This window comes from Bufo bufo, chromosome 5 (genome assembly GCF_905171765.1).
Source record: "Bufo bufo chromosome 5, aBufBuf1.1, whole genome shotgun sequence".
Taxonomy (NCBI): Eukaryota; Metazoa; Chordata; class Amphibia; order Anura; family Bufonidae; genus Bufo; species Bufo bufo.
Genome location: NC_053393.1, coordinates 553,351,396 through 553,371,664, shown reverse-complemented (window position 1 = coordinate 553,371,664; position 20,269 = coordinate 553,351,396). Strand labels below are relative to the sequence as shown.

General features: G+C 46.7%; 1 protein-coding gene across 1 annotated transcript in view; it reads left to right on the top strand.

The window, feature by feature from the left end:
* The first annotated feature begins 6,897 nt into the window (after positions 1-6,897).
* The window catches only part of MYL3 (myosin light chain 3), a 48,508-nt gene continuing 35,136 nt past the window's right edge, over positions 6,898-20,269 (top strand). The window contains exon 1 of the mRNA XM_040433338.1: positions 6,898-7,110. Coding sequence (XP_040289272.1) covers positions 6,991-7,110 — 120 coding nt within the window. The 5' untranslated portion in view covers positions 6,898-6,990. The remainder of the gene's footprint in view (positions 7,111-20,269) is intronic.

Here is a 20,269-nt window from a genome sequence, read left to right as displayed (position 1 = left end):
TAGTCCCCAATCTGTATACTCTGTCTGTGCTCCAGTCTAGTCCCCAGCCTGTCTACTCTGTCTGTGCTCCAGTCTAGTCCCCAGCCTGTCTACTCTGCCTGTGCTCCAGTCTAGTATCTAGTCTCTCTGCTCTGTCTGTGCTCCGGTCTAGTCCCCAATCTGTATACTCTGTCTGTGCTCCAGTCTAGTCCCCAGCCTGTCTACTCTGTCTGTGCTCCAGTCTAGTCCCCAGCCTGTCTACTCTGTCTGTGCTCCAGTCTAGTCCCCAGCCTGTCTACTCTGTCTGTTCTCCAGTCTAGTCCCCAACCTGTCTACTCTGTCTGTGCTCCAGTCTAGTATCTAGTCTCTCTGCTCTGTCTATGCTCCAGTCTAGTCCCCAATCTGTATACTCTGTCTGTGCTCCAGTCTAGTCCCCAGCCTGTCTACTCTGTCTGTGCTCCAGTCTAGTCCCCAGCCTGTCTACTCTGTCTATGCTCCAGTCTAGTCCCCAGCCTGTTTACTCTGCCTGTGCTCCAGTCTAGTCCCCAGCCTGTTTACTCTGTCTGTGCTCCAGTCTAGTCCCCAGCCTGTCTACTCTGTCTGTGCTCCAGTCTAGTCCCCAGCCTGTCTACTCTGTCTGTTCTCCAGTCTAGTCCCCAGCCTGTCTACTCTGTCTGTTCTCCAGTCTAGTCCCCAGCCTGTCTACTCTGTCTGTGCTCCAGTCTAGTCCCCAGCCTGTCTACTCTGTCTGTTCTCCAGTCTAGTCCCCAGCCTGTCTACTCTGTCTGTGCTCCAGTCTAGTATCTAGTCTCTCTGCTCTGTCTATGCTCCAGTCTAGTCCCCAATCTGTATACTCTGTCTGTGCTCCAGTCTAGTCCCCAGCCTGTCTACTCTGTCTTTGCTCTAGTCTAGTCCCCAACCTGTCTACTCTGTTCTCCAGTCCAGTCCCCAGCCTGTCTACTCTGTTCTCCAGTCTAGTCCCCAGCCTGTCTATTTTTTCTGTGCTCCAGTTTGGTCCCCAGACTGTCTGTCTTGCGTTTGCTTCATTCCTACTCCACCCAAAAGTCTGTCCTGTGTCTGCATTAACTGTGCACTGCCCGAATTTCTAAAAAAAAAAAACATTCTAGTCTTTGTAACTGTTCAGACCATACCTGTATTTTCTTGCTTGCATCGGAGTCTCTGACATCCGTGGGCCGTACTGGCCCCCCTTCCTTTGCATTCTGCAGTCAGAGCTAAATAATTTTTCTTTATGAGGTAAAGGAGAAGTCATAGAAATGAAAGCTATGATTTTGGACTCTGAAATGAACCTGTAGTCCTGGGAGAGAAAAACAGAACCATGCATAGGGAAAAACCAAATCTACTCCATTCCAGGGCAGGAACAAGAGCAGAGCCCAGAAATCCAGTTCTTCATCTATCTCCTTTATAAGCCTGGCTGGAAGGCCGACACGTTTCAGACCATTTCCCTATAACTATGGTCTGGACTTGGAGTCCGAGTCGCGCCAGGATTAAAATTTATTTTAATCTTTGCTTCCTGTTATAAATCCTCATATACAGGTGAAACTCGAAAAATTAGAATATCACGCAAAGTTAATTTATTTCAGTAATGCAACTTAAAAGGTGGAACTAACATATGAGATAAACTCGTTACAGGCAAAGCGAGATATTTCAAGCCTTTATTTGTTATAATTTGGATGATTATGGCTTACAGTTTATGAAACCCCAAAGTCTCAATCTCAGGTCCCCTTTGCTCAAGGGGTATGGATTAATTAGCGGACTAGAGGGCGACACTTTGAGCCGAGAATATTCGACCTTTTCACAAAATTCTAATTTTAATTTGCATTACTGAAATAAATAAACTTTTGCACGATATTCCAATTTTTCGACTTTCACCTATACAACGTTCATGTGGAATATATGGCAGACCTTCTATGTGAGTGACCGTGACTCTCATCATCCTCTTACCCACAAGTGTCTCTGAGCGCAGGGGTCAGGGAGCGACTGCCAGCTATCTCATGTCAATTAATGGAGCCTGTCATATGAGCCCTGCAAATAGAAAGTGTCTGAGCTGCCGATGATAGGATCTGTCCAAACTCCGCACGTGGGACTTGCTAATGGACAAACACTGGGCAGGCGACACATTCCGGGAACGCCGCCTCGCGCGTTTCCTGATAATAAGGTTAGCGTCCCCCAGCCACTGTAGGATGTAATCAATAGACTGCGTCCTGCCGCGCCGGACCTGAACCTTGTGCTTTCAGCTCCGTCCACTGTATAGTTTCCGCTATCCAAAACAGCTGATCGGATGGGGGTGTCGGACCCCCACCAATCTGATACTAATAACCTACCCTGAGGAGAGGCCATCAATATCTAAGTACCAGATAATCACTTTAAAGTCTCTTAAAGGCACATTACGCATATTAGTTCTCCAGAGTCAGTAATGACAATATCACCACTAACATGGCGGGCCTCCCTGATCGAGGGGCAATGCTCAGCCTCTAGGCCTTAAGGCTTTAGCCTGGGGATTCTGCAACAAGGCCCTCTATCACGCGACCCAGGTGTAGGAATGCCGAGTGGTTTAGTGCAGCCAAAAATGTCTCCTTATGTGTGTCACGGTGCTCCTACCTGGATACGGCTGGACCCCAGGCTTTGGCTCCGAAGCAATAAATAGGGGGAATAATAATCGTTTCCACGCTGATACCATACTGTGGGATAATATTTATCTCACAGAATTAAAGTCGATTGGACAAAAAATTTGGGGGAAACATGGAATATATAAAATAGGCCAGGTATGGGAAGAAGGGGATATAATTCCCTACGAAAAACTTAAAGATAACTGTCAACGGAAAAATACAGAGTTGAGTTTTTTTTATATTTTCAACTAAAACAAGCACCGAATAAGACGCTAGGAAAAGGTACACAAATAATTGCCTTTAGTCAACATCATTAATTTAACACCAGGGAAGAAATTGGTTTCATTTAAGAATATATCAATGCTTGCTATACCAAAAGACCAAGAGAAGAGCAGTTGATAGTTTAAGGTGTAAATGGCGAAAGGACCTAGATTCTCAAGGGGAAGATTTTTGGGAATTGGCCATACAGGCCAAAAATAAGGTCTCAAGGAATTTTTCTCATAGAATTATTCAATTTAATATACTGTACCGCCTCTACTACTCCCCCAAGACGCTAGTGAAGTGTTATAAGTCTAAAGAGTTTAAGTGTCCAAAATGCGGTGAGGTAGGAGCGGATGATATACATGTATTATGGACATGTGTAAAGATCCAAGAGTACTGGGAAAAGGTTTATGAAAAAATAGAGGATTACCATCAGTTTAAAGTGCCAAGGCAATTAGAAAAATGTATTTTGGGGGTGATGGATGGAATGGATGTCCCCCAACACAGAGAGATAGCTTCCAAACTTTTATTCCAGGCCAGGAAATGCATTGTTGGACGCTGGGGTGGGGGGGGGGGAGTGCTGCTCCCACGGTTAAGGAGTGGGAGGGCTCCGTTGGTGTCTCGCTGGCCAGGGAGGAATTTCATTTGGTAGGAAAGAAAAAAAATCAATTCGCTAGGCTATGGCACAAATGGTTAAAAAAAAATTGAGTGGTCTTGGGGAGGAAGAGTAGGGACCAGGGGCCGTGGGGGAGTTGGTGGGGTGGCTGAGGATGGTGAAAAGAAGAGAAATTATTATTTATTTATTTATATTTATTTTTTCTCCTTCTTTGGGAGGAGCAAGCGGCGCGCAAAGGGAGGGGGGTGGTAATATATAAAAATGTAATAATTGAATATGAACAATTTTTGATATGGCTGTAAAAATGTTATTTATTGAAATTTTGCAAATGGTTGGAAAAAGGTAATAAAAATTTACTAAAAGAAAAAAAAAAAAAAAAAGATCTCGGATGGAAATTGTTAAAACGGATGCCAAATGTGCATAACTTATGCACTGGATCCGTTTCGTTTTTTTTTCTTTTCTTTTTTTTTTACATATCCGTTTTTGTTTTATTATTTTCAGTTTTTCTGATAGATAGCATCAGTTTTCCTGAAACCACCATGGCATCCGTGTGCCATCCGCATTTTTTTCACAACCATAGAAATGAAAGGGTCCACATCCAAATCACAAATAAAAAGCCAATTTAACCCAAATTATGGTGGTGTGCATGAGCCCTTAGACAGGACTAATACTTTAATGGATCTTTATCTTCTGTAAAGGTGCTTTCACACATGGCGGAATCCAGTTGTGGAAAAATCTGCATTGTAAATAGTTTGCCATGTATATTCCTACTGAAAGTAAACTTGTCTACTCGAAAAAAAAAAAAAAGGGGGAATAATTGAGGGATAAAAGAGTCTGGATAAAAGATAACTGGAGTCCAGGCCTTGAGATGAAGTTCAATGGCAGCTTTATTTTGCATAAACGTTCTGCAAAACGGTTTACAGGCTTTGTCTTGGTTCCAGCAGGCTTTAGCATGAAACTGGTAGGCAAACTCCACACTGCTATATCTGTTTCTCTCTGACTCTGCTGTACTGACAGGCTGGCTGTATAACTCCGCTTCTTCTGTATGCAGCACTTTGTAGTCTGACTCTAGGTTATGCCAGGGAACTTTCCTCCCGACTCCTGAGGCTTCAAGCTTTGGCCTTCATGGCCAGCAGAGCTTAGTGTGCTCTGGCTGGCGTGGGTACGTCCAGCAGAGACGTGCCCCTGCACACCCTTTCCCTATCTGGGGGTAAACTAGACTGACTAGAACTTCTCCCCCATCCTTACTGCAGAAAGTAGGACTCGCCCACCTCTCTCCAGAGAGGGGGGTGGGTTAGAATGGAATGAAAGGTTCCATTCTATCTAAGTATAGCTCAGCTCAGGTGATATCACAGCTTATGAGCTCCCTCCTGACCTCTGCACAGGTCATGCCATAGGAGTCAATGGGGTCAACTGCTGTCTATTGTGCCTATGACCCGTGTGGCTGCTCTCAAAAGACAGGAAGTGTTAACAGATTTTTGAACTAGTGGTCAGTGTGAAAACTGCAGGATCGTATACAATTTTTTTATATACAGTACAGACCAAAAGTTTGGACACACCTTCTCATTCAAAGAGTTTTCTTTATTTTCATGACTATGAAGGCATCAAAACTATGAATTAACACATGTGGAATTATATACATAACAAACAAGTGTGAAAGAACTGAAAATATGTCATATTCTAGGCTCTTCAAAGTAGCCACCTTTTGCTTTGATTACTGCTTTGCACACTCTTGGCATTCTCTTGATGAGCTTCAAGAGGTAGTCCCCTGAAATCGTCTTCCAACAGTCTTGAAGGAGTTCCCAGAGATGCTTAGCACTTGTTGGCCCTTTTGCCTTCACTCTGCGGTCCAGCTCACCCCAAACCATCTCGATTGGGTTCAGGTCCGATGACTGTGGAGGCCAGGTCATCTGGCGCAGCACCCCATCACTCTCCTTCATGGTCAAATAGCCCTTACTTTCAAAGTTTTCCCAATTTTTTCGGCTGACTGACTGACCTTCATTTCTTAAAGTAATGATGGCCACTCGTTTTTCTTTACTTAGCTGTTTTTTTCTTGCCATAATACAAATTCTAACAGTCTATTCAGTAGGACTATCAGCTGTGTATCCACCTGACTTCTCCTCAACGCCACTGATGGTCCCAACCCCATTTATAAGGCAAGAAATCCCACTTATTAAACCTGACAGGGCACACCTGTGAAGTGAAAACCATTTCAGGGGACTACCTCTTGAAACTCATCAAGAGAATGCCAAGAGTGTGCAAAGCAGTAATCAAAGCAAAAGGTGGCTACTTTGAAGAACCTAGAATATGACATATTTTCAGTTGTTTCACACTTGTTTGTTATGTATATAATTCCACATGTGTTAATTCATAGTTTTGATGCCTTCAGTGTGAATCTACAATTTTCATAGTCATGAAAATAAAGAAAACTCTTTGAATGAGAAGGTGTGTCCAAACTTTTGCTCTGTACTGTATATAGTGAAATGGAAAAATCTCAGAAAAACGCTAAAAATGCAAAAAAAAATGTTTAATGTAAAAATGTAATTCAAACAGTAGCTCATTTTCTGATGAAAAATTCCCTTTTAGAAGTTAGAGGGCGCGAGACAAACCCTGAAGTGTCCATCACGTAATCTGATCTAATTATATCCTTGCTACAGGACCCTGCTCTGTATGAAAAGCAAAGACATAAATCATGTATCCTGAAAGGGCGTTACGTGGTGTCATTAGAGGTGCATTGCAGAAAAAAGTATCTCTACACAAAATAACGGGGGTTCATATTTGACAATTTTGTATTAGGAAGAAAATTAAAAATTTGGCCAAAAAAAGTGTCAACTGTAAAAGAAAAAAAATAAGCATAACAAAAAATATAAAAACTTTTTTTTTTTTACAAGTATAAAATAATAATTAATAATCTAATAATGTAAGTTTTCATATTTTTCATATCTTTATATATTATTTTTTATATATGCTTTGTATCTTTCCTCATACTTTTTATTTTATGCACGTATTCTTTTCATGTTGTAAACTCGGAGACAGTTGAGCAGTTTTCTATTTTTATGTTGTCCATTTTTTTAACCCTTTCATTTGGGGGACACGGCTGGCAGGGAAAGCGTTAGCAAGACGCACATTGGAGCAGGTAAGGTTTATCAGCAGAACCAGGCTGTTCCAGGACCTGTGGACGGTAATGTTAGTCCTGATCTTCCTGGTGCAGGATGAGTTGATGCCATTCTTCCCGGGATCTGCAGTAGAAACTGATGCAGGAGGTGCCTTTGTCTTCTCCAAGGTGGAACAGGCCTCCCAGCTCTTCTGTAACAAAGCCCATTCCACCTGCTCCAAATAGCAATGAGTGAATGTTTTCTCCATATATAGCTACCACTACTCTCATCAGGAGGAGAGGGAGGGGTGGACGAGGTGACAGCCCCATAAAGACCTCTCTGGCCACATCAGTCCTCACAGTCCATTGTCCCCTCCATCCAGATCAAGGTCATCACACAACCCACCAGAATCATGCCACCCAGGAAACCAGAGCCCAAGAAAGAGGAACCCAAGGCTGCTGCTGCACCACCACCACCACCACCACCACCAGAACCTCCAAAGGAACCGGAGCTGGACCTGTCATCAATCACAGTAAGTTCCTCTACCTTCTCTTCCAAGACCTCCATAGATGCATTTGTTCTAGTTCCTTGTGTCCTCCCACAGTTCCATTCTCATCAGCGCTCACCTATCTAGTGTGTCCTGTGAATAGAATGCCAGAGCTACAGCGAACACTGACACCTACACAAAATTAAAAGCTGGGTTAGTAACTATGTAATTCTACGATGTCCTCCACTAGAGACTCTCTAGGTGTTAGGGCTCATGCCAACGAGCGTGAGGGCCGTGCCTGTACTGTGGACTGCGAATAGCTGTCCGCAATGCATGAGCGCTGGCCTTGTGGACTCCATGCTCAAGATGCAGACTCATTGACTTGAACAGGTCCGCGATTCGCAAGATACGGCAAAACATAGGACATGTCTTATCTATGCGGTGCAGATGCACGGACCTGAAAGCGCTTCCTAGTGTTTTCGTAGGCTTCCGATCCATGCCTCCACAACGCAAAAGATACGACAGGTCCCACAGGTTATCTTGCGGATTGCGGACCTATTCAAGTCAATGAGTCCGCAGCACGGAGTGCACGCGGCCGGTGCCCGTATATTGTGGACCCGCCATTTGTAAGGGCATGAGTCCTTGAGGAACTACATCTTCCAGAATTCCCTTTTGCCTTCTGGGAGTTGTAGTTACAAAGCGTCCTGGATCAGCTATTTTTCAGGGCGGGGTAGGGACAACCTTTGAGTAAGGATTCAGGAACGTTGACCTCTATGGTGGGGGGGAGACATCTCTGCGTATCCGTGTGTGTCCTCCGAATGCCAGTTTCCTACACCAGTCGTGATCCCCGTGCGTTGGAGTGAGATACGCCAAATTTTTAAGAGGCACATATCTCTTCATCAGTTAGGCACATCTCCTGCCAGCTGTGCGCCATAAAGCCAAATTCATGCCAACTCAAATCTACACTGCCAACCTTTTGGAAAACTGGTTGGAACAAACAAAATTTGCTAATTTTTGCACAAATGACTGCGCCAAAAGTTGCGACTTTTTAGAGGCCAGTAAAGCCCATGATAAATCCACACCTGGCAGTGCTGGCTGGTATTTATGCCTGGCAAAACCCGGGCCTGGAACATGGGGAGTAGTCACCCACCCAGCACTTTGACTACTCCCAGTAAGAGCCGTCCCAGATCAGCTATGACAGCCATGCTAAATCTCAAGGTGTCAATTAGCAATAGCTGCTGCTGACACATAAAATACCGGCTCTTACTTCACAGAGGCCAGGAACCTTGGTGGCACGTACCTTCCATCCACGATGATTCCAGGTACCGTCTTACAGTACGTAGCGATATCCACTGTCCCAAAATGTTTAGAGCATTTAAAAAAAAAAAATAGTAAAAGAAATAAAAGTTTAAAAAAAACTTTTCCCATTTAGCACATAAAAAAGTAAAAAATAAACCTAATTGGTGTCACCGTGAAGCCCAACCTGAAAAAAATATTTATTTATTGTGAACGCTGTCGAAAAGAAAACATACAAAGTGCTAAAACTGTGTCATTTTGGTCACTTCGCCCTGCTAAATAAAACTGAATAAAAATGTAAAAAATGTGATAAAAAATCTTATCCACCCCAAAATGATGACAATACAACCACAGCCCCCGAACAGATTTTTATCAACGGAGAAATAAAAATGTTACGCCGTGAGAATAGGCCGACAAAACCAATAGTTTTCATTTTTATTTTTTACAATATTTTTCATTTATTAAAATAAATGTTACTAAAAACGGCATAAATTTTGTGACTGCACCGTGTGATTGTACTGACCCGCGGAACAAAGTTATCGTGTCCGCTTTTCCGCTCAGTGAACGCTGTATAAATGGAAGCAAATTTTTTTGAAATGTATCTGATGCATTATATGCAGCATTAAACTGTGCCTTCTTTGGCTTTGTCTATGGGAAAATAAAAAAGTTAGGACCCTTGGAAGAGGAAGGAGAAAATGAAAAAAATAAATGAAAGCACGCTGTGTCCAGAGGGGGTTAAATGTAAAAATGTATATTTCCTGGTGATTGGTGGAGTTTGTTCATCGCTGAGGGTAGAATCGCCCCATCCCTATGACATATGCAGAGAGGACACATTTCTCACGTCACCATTTCATTTTCTGTTCTTCTGATCTGTCAGAAAAACAGAAGAAAAAAAAAAAGACTGGATCCTGTAAAAAGATATCCTTTAAAAAAAGGGATCCTGTAAAAAAAAACTGTGCATCACAATTGGCGTCAGTTTGAGCCATTTCCGTCAGAGATCGCTTTTTATTTTTTTTTAGACGGGAAAAAAGTACTGCAGGCGCAAAAATGTGCGCTGGCCATGCCGATGCACAACGCTTCCTGGATGCGAATCCGTTCACTTGAATGGATCCGCAATCTAGAAGATATATGGCATGGGCAGCACACAATCGTCTGCATGAGCCCAAATTGCACAGGATCCTTTTTTTTTTCTTTTTCTTAAGGATCAGAAGAACTGAAAATGAAATGCAGATGGAAACGGTCCCTAAACTTGGAAATTTTTGTTTAGAAAAAATAATTGCAACAAACTAACAAACAAATAGTAACATTGTATCATAATGACAGCAGTGAATCTCCCACCGTCTGATGATCGGGGTCAGTGTCTGGCGGCGATGTGTGTGGGTCCGGTATTTGCCGTCACTGTTTTGCACACAATAAAAGCCGATTACATTGTAAATTGTGATCACAAAAGAGGAAAAACCGCAACACTGAAAAACGGAGTCTTCTGTGACAATTCCTGAATATGTCAGTAGTGAGAACCTGTATGTGATATTCCCTGATATCAGCCATTACACTAAAGGATCTGCTGTTCTCTGGTATCAGCCACATCAAGCTGGGAAAAGGGCAAATACAGACTATTGTCCATTATTATCAGCCGCTCCTCTTATAACGCTCCAGTACTGATATACCCTCCAGAGACATTACATCACATGTGACTGATATCAGCCGCTCCTCTTATAACGTTCCAGCGCTGATATAACCTCCAGAGACATTACATCCTATGTGACTGATATCAGCCGCTCCTCTTAGGCCTCTTTCACACGAGCGTGTCCGGATAAGGTCCAGATGCGTTGCGGCAAACCCGCGCGAGTAGGTGCCCAATTGCAGTCAGTTTTGACTGCGAATGCATCCCGTTGTTCAGTTTTTATCACGCGGGTGCAATGTGTTTTGCACGTGCGTGATAGAAAAAAACTGAATGTGGTACCCAGACCCGAACTTCTTCACAGAAGTTCGGGCTTGGGATCGGTGTTGTGTAGATTGTATTATTTCCCCTTATAACATGGTTATAAGGGAAAATAATAGCATTCTGAATACAGAATGCATAGTACAATAGGGCTGGAGGGGTTAATACAGAATGCATAGTACAATAGCGCTGGAGGGGTTAAAAAAAATAAAAAATAATTTAACTCACTTTAATCCACTTGTTCGTGCAGCCGGCATCTCTTCTGTGAGGAAAAGGACCTTTGATGACGTCACTGCGCTCATCACATGGTCCGTCACATGATCCATCAACATGGTAAAAGATCATGTGATAGACCATGTGATGAGCTCAGTGACGTCATCAAAGGTTCTTTTCCTCACAGAAGAAGACAGAAGAGATGCCGGCTGCGCGAACAAGTGGATTAAGGTGAGTTAAATAATTTCTTATTTTTTTTAACCCCTCCAGCGCTATTGTACTATGCATTCTGTATTAACCCCTCCAGCCCTCTGTATTCAGAATGCTATTATTTTCCCTTATAACCATGTTATAAGGGAAAATAATATAATGATCGGGTCCCCATCCCGATCGTCTCCTAGCAACCGTGCGTGAAAATCGCACCGCATCCGCACTTGCTTGCGGATGCTTGCGATTTTCACGCAACCCCATTCATTTCTATGGGGCCTGCGTTACGTGAAAAACGCAGAATATAGAGCATGCTGCGATTTTCAAGCAACGCACAAGTGATGCGTGAAAATCACCGCTCGTGTGAACAGCCCCATAGAAATGAATGGGCCCGGATTCAGTGCGGGTGCAATACGTTCAACTCACGCATCACACCCGCGCGGATATCTCGCCCGTGTGAAAGGGGCCTTATAACCTTCAGAGACATTACATCCTATGTGACTGATATCAGCCGCTCCTCATATAACGCTCCAGCGCTGATATAACCTCCAGAGACATTACATCACATGTGACTGGTATCAGCCGCTCCTCATATAACGCTCCAGGTCTATTATAAGCTGTGAGGGCTGTTTGGCCGTTCGCTCTGCCGTCCATGTGATTGATGAAGTGATGATAACGTGGACACTCAGACAATGAAGTACAATGAGCTGATAATCTTTATATATTTCACGGATGGTTGATAGTCGCCTCCAGGATCGGGGCCAGCACCACAGACAGGACTGGGATCGATGTCACCACTGCTGGGTGATCGGGGTCTGAACTCTTCTATGGGAGTTACAGTATATCTCTGTATATTCGCTCCTCGGACCCCCTGTTATATCCCATTATATCTCCCTCCGCATCTCACTGTTGGCCGATTATAATGGACGCCTATAGATTTACCAGTTTCTGTATAAGATTGCAGCAGACGCCCCCTACCCCCCAGTATCAGACATGAACTTTGTGCCAGAAATGGTCCCTTTAAGCCTAAAAATATTATTATTTGGACCCCCACCATTCTCATCAGTCACAGGGTCCAGGCTAAGGAGAGCCGGTCATGTGTCTTTCTACTAGTATCAGTACTTCACTATTGTCAAGATCTCTGATTGCTGTGAAAGATCTGCATTTTCATTCAATAATTCCCATAGATGAGGTTTCGTCACAGTGTATCCGGTCTAGACATCGCTGTGTGCAGGAATCCCTACGCACACAGACGTAGTATGTTTTGTGGAACGCAAATTGTCTATGCGCAAAACGCGGATACTGGCCGCGTGTGTTCCGCATTTTGCAGAATGGAATGTCCTGCCGTCTATAAAATGGCCAAGTATAGGACACACGGACGCGGGCAGCACAGGGCGCGCCGTCCACATCGGATGCAGCCCCATTGAAGTGAATGGGTCACCAAGTGACCTGTAAAAATGGGGATCGGATGTGGACAAAATCACGGTCGTATCCTGATAGTTTCTATCACTGCGGATACAATGTATCGGTCTGGAGTCTGAAGTGTTTAGAGCATCATCCAGATTGGAGGCAATTGTCACAAACCCTCAGCTGTGAGAGACCTTAGGTCAGAGCAGGCAGAGAGCAGAAATCTTGACAATGTTGGGGAACCGACAGGTTGGGGAAGGACTAAAGGCGCTCGATTCGACTGAATACAGTAACTCGACATGAAAAAATCCCGAATGAAATTTTTTTGCATCAAGGATTCATTTGTGTCATGTGACCACGGGGCGGGAGTGAAGGCCAGGCTATTACTCACCGCTCCATGGTATCCCGCAGGCCGGCACTGCACCGGATCCTGACATACACACATTGTCAGTGCACGTGAGCGCGTACTATGACCTGACGCTGTGTGACGTCAGGAGGACAGTGCAGCGCCTGAAGAAGAGGATGGAGGAGCTGCGGAGTGTCGGTGGCGCCCCTAGCAGGGAAGGTACGTTTTTTATTTCACTGGTGCTGGGGACTGATGGCTAGGAGAGGGAGATGATGGCACGGGGGGCGGGGGGCTTATGGCAAGGGGGGGAACCTGATCGCACTGGGGGGAAGCCTGATGGCACGGGGGGGGATGATGGCACTGGGGGCGGGGGGCTGATGGCACTGGGGGGGAACCTGATGGCACTTGGGGGGGGGGCAGCCTGATGGTACACTGGGGGGGGGACCTGATAGCACAAGGGGGAGAGCCTGATGTCACGGCGGTGGGAGCCTGATGGTGCTGGGGGGGGGAACCTGATGGCAGGGGGGGCCTCATGGCACTGGGAGGGAGCCTGATGGCAGGGGGGGGCCTGATGGCATGGTGGGGGGAGCCTGATGGCACTGGGAGGGGGGGGGGGCAGATGGCACGAGGAGGGAGCCTGATGGCACTGAAAGGGAGCCAGATGGCAGGGGGGGGGGCCTGATGGCACTGGGAGGGAGCCTGATGGCAGGGGGGGGGGCCTGATGGCACTGGGAGGGGGGGGCAGATGGCACGAGGAGGGAGCCTGATGGCACTGGAAGGGAGCCTGATGGTGCTGGGGGGAGAACCTGATGGCACTGGAAGGGAGCCTGATGGTGCTGGGGGGAGAACCTGATGGCAATTAGGGGGGAACCTGATGTCACGGCGGTGGGAGCCTGATGGCACGAGGGGGGGAGCCTGATGGCACTGGGAGGGGGGGGCAGATGGCACGAGGAGGGAGCCTGATGGCACTGGAAGGGAGCCTGATGGTGCTGGGGGGAGAACCTGATGGCACTGGAAGGGAGCCTGATGGTGCTGGGGGGAGAACCTGATGGCAATTAGGGGGGAACCTGATGTCACGGCGGTGGGAGCCTGATGGCACGAGGGGGGAAGCATGATGGCACTGGGAGGAAGCCTGATTGCAGGGGGGGGGGGGCTGATGGCATGGTGGGGGGAGCCTGTGGGTGGCACTGGGAGGAGGGGGGAGCCTGATGGCACGAGGGGGGAGCCTGATGGCACTGGGAGGGGGGGAGCCTGATGGCACTGGGAGGGGGGGAGCCTGATGGCAGGGGGGGGGGGCCTGATGGCACTGGGAGGGGGGGGCAGATGGCACGAGGAGGGAGCCTGATGGCACTGGAAGGGAGCCTGATGGTGCTGGGGGGAGAACCTGATGGCACTGGAAGGGAGCCTGATGGTGCTGGGGGGAGAACCTGATGGCAATTAGGGGGGAACCTGATGTCACGGCGGTGGGAGCCTGATGGCACGAGGGGGGAAGCATGATGGCACTGGGAGGAAGCCTGATTGCAGGGGGGGGGGCTGATGGCATGGTGGGGGGAGCCTGTGGGTGGCACTGGGAGGAGGGGGGAGCCTGATGGCACGAGGGGGGAGCCTGATGGCACTGGGAGGGGGGGAGCCTGATGGCACTGGGAGGGGGGGAGCCTGATGGCGGGGGGGGGGGGCGATGGCACTGGGAGGGAGCCTGATGGCAGGGGGGGGGGGCCTGATGGCATGGTGGGGGAAGCCTGATGGCACTGGGGGGGGCCTGTTGTTGGCATGGGGGGAAAACTGATGGTGCTGGGGGGGAACCTGATGGCAATTGGGGGGGCAGCCTGATGGCACTGGGGGGGGGGACCTGATAGCACGAGGGGGGGAGCCTGATGTCACGGCGGTGGGAGCCTGATGGCACACGAGGGGGGGAGCCTGATGGTGCAGGGGGGAGCCTGATGGTGCAGGGGGGGGCCTGATGGCATGGTGGGGGGAGCCTGATGGCATGGTGGCGGGAGCCTGATGGCACTGGGGGGGGGGGGAGCTGATGGCCCTGGGGGGTGGAGGGGGAGTTTTTATAAAGGAAACCATTCTTTTAATTAGTTTTTTCCGTTTTTTCTTATTAGAGTACTCGATTAATCGTTAGAATACTTGATTACATGGATACTGGATAGCTGCAGGCCCTTACCCCGGGCGGCTCTGCATCATTACAGGTCAGTGAACATGTAAATGGCAGGCAAGCAATGCATCAAATTTAACATTAACACAAAAACTCCGGCGCCAGTTTCAGTATTTCAGTATAAATATGTAGTACGGAGGAGTTTGTCATATGGCAGTATAAGTTATCTCCGAGGCTGTAAGTAAACTCCCTGCATTATCTTTACTTAGTGAACAATTTCAGCTCTGCTACATCTGCATATGACTATTATAAAACGGGTCATCACTTTTCTGCTTGTTAACTCCTTGTTCCTGACCCAGGGTGTAAGTCACACTTTATACTATAATTCCCCGGGCCCCTGTTCCTGTCCTCAGGGGCCACAGCTCGGGGCAGCTGGCCTCCTCTTCCTGGACCCATCACATTGAGTGACACTCGTCATTGTGAAGGAATCGGCGCGGGGTTAGAAGCTACTTTCTGCTTTCATCAGCATTTCCGGCTCCTGATTGACGCTGAGGATTGACTTGTCGCCTGTGATGTGCCGGGGACCCGACGAGGCGCCCCTGGATCTCCATCAATAATTCACGGTGCACCCAACAGACGATGAAGCCACGGCCGGCCTCTTATCACGCAGCTGCCCCCGCCATGTAATATTTAATACCCACCTGAGGGTTCTCTTAGGTTTTTGGCTTCAATCACTTAAAGAATTTCACAAGAGAAACTGTAAAATGAGGCTCAAGACGACCAATTACAGGCAAAATCCAGAGTGACAGGACCCGGCCCCAAAGCTCCGAGACCCCAGGGGACGCGAAGTTATCACGGTGACAAAACTTCTCCAACAGAAGCACAAGAACTGTTCTATTCCGCAAAATGCGAAACGCACATGGCCCTTATTCCTGTTTTGCGGAATGCAAAAAACGGCTACGGTCTTGTGCACGAGCCCTTGAAGAGGTCCTAACATATCAGTAGTAACGACCTGCATTCCCCATGTAATAACAAATCGGGAGTATCTGTTCTTATGACCCCATGATGTGCCATTCCTCTATTATGCCTGCTAGAAGAGATGAATTGCTAGCAGTTTGCATTGAAGGTCCAGATGGGTGTTACCAGTTAAGGGTGTGTCCCTGGCGGCACTGACTGGATAGTGTCAGACTGTGCAGGGACAGACCCTCCAGCTGGACCTTCATTGCAAGCTGCTAACAATTCAGTAATAACTTCTAGCAGGAATAATAGAGGAATGGCGCAACACAGAGAGATGAGAATAGATGGTCCAGAATTACATGTGGAAGCAGAGATGGCAGGAGAGGCGACAGCTCCTTCTTAAATTGGTTGTCTCATCTCAGACAATGGGGGCATATCGCTAGGATATGTCCCCATTGTCTTATAGGTGCAGGTCCCACCGCTAGGACCTATATCGAGAATGGAGCCCTGAAAGTGTTGGAGGGTGCACTGCGCATGCGCAGCCGGCCTCCATTCATTTTCTATGGGGATGCTAAAAATAGCCGAGCGCTGACTCAGCTATTTCCGTCGGGCCCATAGAAGTGAATAGGATCGGTGGCTGGTCATGCGCAGTACGCTCCCATCCGCTTCTATGGGGACCGCGCCTGGTGGTGGCCGGACCGGAGTCCTCCAGCCACCACTGTGACGGGCTCCGTTCCTGATATACAGTACAGACCAAAAGTTTGAACACACCTTCTCATTCAAAGAGTTTTCTTTATTTTCATGACTATGGAAATTGTAGATTCACACTGAAGGCATCAAAACTATGAATTAACACATGTGGAATTATATACATAACAAACAAGTGTGAAACAGCTGAAAATATGTCATATTCTTGGTTCTTCAAAGTAGCCACCTTTTGCTTTGATTACTGCTTTGCACACTCTTGGCATTCTCTTGATGAGCTTCAAGAGGTAGTCCCCTGAAATGGTTTTCACTTCACAGGTGTGCCCTGTCAGGTTTAATACGTGGGATTTCTTGCCTTATAAATGGGGTTGGGACCATCAGTTGCGTTGAGGAGAAGTCAGGTGGATACACAGCTGATAGTCCTACTGAATAGACTGTTAGAATTTGTATTATGGCAAGAAAAAAGCAGCTAAGTAAAGAAAAACGAGTGGCTATCATTACTTTAAGAAATGAAGGCCAGTCAGTCAGCCGAAAAATTGGGAAAACTTTGAAAGTAAGGGCTATTTGACCATGAAGGAGAGTGATGGGGTGCTGCGCCAGATGACCTGGCCTCCACAGTCACCGGACCTGAACCCAATCGAGATGGTTTGGGGTGAGCTGGACCGCAGAGTGAAGGCAAAAGGGCCAACAAGTGCTAAGCATCTCTGGGAACTCCTTCAAGACTGTTGGAAGACCATTTCAGGGGACTACCTCTTGAAGCTCATCAAGAGAATGCCAAGAGTGTGCAAAGCAGTAATCAAAGCAAAAGGTGGCTACTTTGAAGAACCTAGAATATGACATATTTTCAGTTGTTTCACACTTGTTTGTTATGTATATAATTCCACATGTGTTAATTCATAGTTTTGATGCCTTCATAGTCATGAAAATAAAGAAAACTCTTTGAATGAGAAGGTGTGTCCAAACTTTTGGTCTGTACTGTAGGTGAGGGTCCCCATTTCCCCCATTGTCTTATAGGTCTGGGTCCCACCGCTAGGACCCGCACCTATATCGAGAATGTAGCCCTGCCCATGCGCAGCCGCCCTCCATTCATTTCTATGGGGCTGCGAAATATAGCCGAGCGCTGGCTCAGCTATTTCCGTCGGGGCCATAGAAGTGAATAGGATCGGTGCTCGGTCATGCGCGGTATGCTCCCATTCACTTCTATGGGGATCGCGCTTGGTGGTGGCCGGACCGGAGTCCTCCAGCCACCACCTTGCGGGGCTCCGTTCCCGATATAGGTGAGGGTCCCCATTGCCCCCAATGTCTGTGATAAGAAAAAAACTTTAAGTTCTGTAAACTAAACTAAATAAAAAATAAAGCAACAAAGTAACAAATGTCAAAGTTTCCAGTTACTGTAAATAGATAAATGCCTAGATGCAGAGTCTCAGACCCCCGCCCCGCTCTCAGCCCCCTCTTCTCTGCCGCTGCTGAGTGTATGAATATTCATTCTGCACCTGGAGCTCCGGCACCGAACACAAATCCTCTGGTTTTTTTATGAAGCAGAGAATGAAATAATGCAGCAAAGAAAAGGCAATATCTCCTGAGTGCAGAACGTGTTCCGGGCCCCTAAGTCCTAGGGACCAGGGTCACCTGACTGACCTCAGGACACTCTCTTTACACCTGATAGAAGAGTAGGATCAGTGCGGGTCTGACATGATCATTCTGACAGCTGAGGGTTTGTTACAATTCAGGCCTATGTACAGGTTCTTCTCAACAAATTAGCATATTGTGATAAAGTTCATTATTTTCTGTAATGTACTGATAAACATTAGACTTTCATATATTTTAGATTCATTACACACAACTGAAGTAGTTCAAGCCTTTTCTTGTTTTAATATTGATGATTTTGGCATACAGCTCATGAAAACCCAAAATTCCTATCAAAAAAAATTAGCATATTTCATCCGACCAATAAAAGAAAAGTGTTTTTAATACAAAAAAGTCAACCTTCAAATAATTAGGTTCAGTTCTGCACTCAATACTTGGTCGGGAATCCTTTTGCAGAAATGACTGCTTCAATGCGGCGTGGCATGGAGGCAATCAGCCTGTGGCACTGCTGAGGTGTTATGGAGGCCCAGGATGCTTCGATAGCGGCCTTAAGCTCATCCAGAGTGTTGGGTCTTGCATCTCTCAACTTTCTCTTCCCAATATCCCACAGGTTCTCTATGGGGTTCAGGTCAGGAGAGTTGGCAGGCCAATTGAGCACAGTAATACTATGGTCAGTAAACAATTTACCAGTGGTTTTGGCACTGTGAGCAGGTGCCAGGTCGTGCTGAAAAATGAAATCTTCATCTCCATAAAGCTTTTCAGCAGATGGAAGCATGAAGTGCTCCAAAATCTCCTGATAGCTAGCTGCATTGACCCTGCCCTTGATAAAACACAGTGGACCAACACCAGCAGCTGACATGGCACCCCAGACCATCACTGACTGTGGCATTTTGGCATTTCCCTCTCCCCAGTCTTCCTCCAGACTCTGGCACCTTGATTTCCGAATGACATGCAAAATTTGCTTTCATCCGAAAAAAGTACTTTGGACCACTGAGCAACAGTCCAGTGCTGCTTCTCTGTAGCCCAGGTCAGGCGCTTATGCCGCTGTTTCTGGTTCAAAAGTGGCTTGACCTGGGGAATGCGGCACCTGTAGCCCATTTCCTGCACACGCCTGTACACGGTGGCTCTGGATGTTTCTACTCCAGACTCAGTCCACTGCTTCCGCAGGTCCCCCAAGGTCTGGAATCGGTCCTTCTCCACAATCTTCCTCAGGGTCCGGTCACCTCTTCTCATTGTGCAGCGTTTTCTGCCACACTTTTTCCTTCCCACAGACTTCCCACTGAGGTGCCTTGATACAGCACTCTGGGAACAGCCTATTCGTTCAGAAATTTCTTTCTGTGTCTTACCCTCTTGCTTGAGGGTGTCAATGATGGCCTTCTGGACAGCAGTCAGGTCGGCAGTCTTACCCATGATTGCGGTTTTGAGTAATGAACCAGGCTGGGAGTTTTTAAAAGCCTCAGGAATCTTTTGCAGGTGTTTAGAGTTAATTAGTTGATTCAGATGATTAGGTTAATAGCTCGTTTAGAGAACCTTTTCATGATATGCTAATTTTTGGAGATAGGAATTTGGGGTTTTCATGAGCTGTATGCCAAAATCATCAATATTAAAACAAGAAAAGGCTTGAACTACTTCAGTTGTGTGTAATGAATCTAAAATATATGAAAGTCTAATGTTTATCAGTACATTACAGAAAATAATGAACTTTATCACAATATGCAAATTTTTTGAGAACAACCTGTATATTCCCAATAATTCCCGCTGCTCAAAATGAATTCCATAAATCTAAATGAAGTGTTTCTGCAGACGGCGCGCGGATCCTTATTCCGACTGATGAAACTCGTGATATAATCCGTTATCTTCTGACACAAGGAAGATGGATTGACTCGCACATCCAAGCGCTCTGCACTGAGCCGTCAGTTCTCGGAGTCATTTAAAAGCTGTGCATGAGGTATTTTGTATACTTTTTGATCAAAATGCATGAGCACGCACCATGTCAAGGTTCCTACTCTAAACTGACGCAACGCCACATGCAACGCCAGACCCTAGAGATCTGTTCACATGGGGCAGTGATGGCGACGCATAAGGCTACTTTCACACTGGCGTTTTGGCTTTCCGTTTGTGAGATCCGTTCAGGGCTCTCAGTAGCGGTCCAAAACGGATCAGTTTGCATTCTGAATGGAAAAGGATCCGCTCAGAACGCATCACTTTGCCTCCGTTCCGTCTCCATTCCACTCTGGAGGCCGCTTGCAGCGTTTTGGTGTTTCCGTCTGATGAAACTGAGCCAAACGTATCCGTCCCCATTGCCTTACATTGTGTGCCAGGACGGATCCGTTTGGCTCAGTTTCATCAGACCGAAACACCAAAACGCTGCAAGCGGCCTCCAGAGCGGAATGGAGACGGAACGGAGGCAAAGTGATGCACTCTGGCACAATAGAAAACGGAT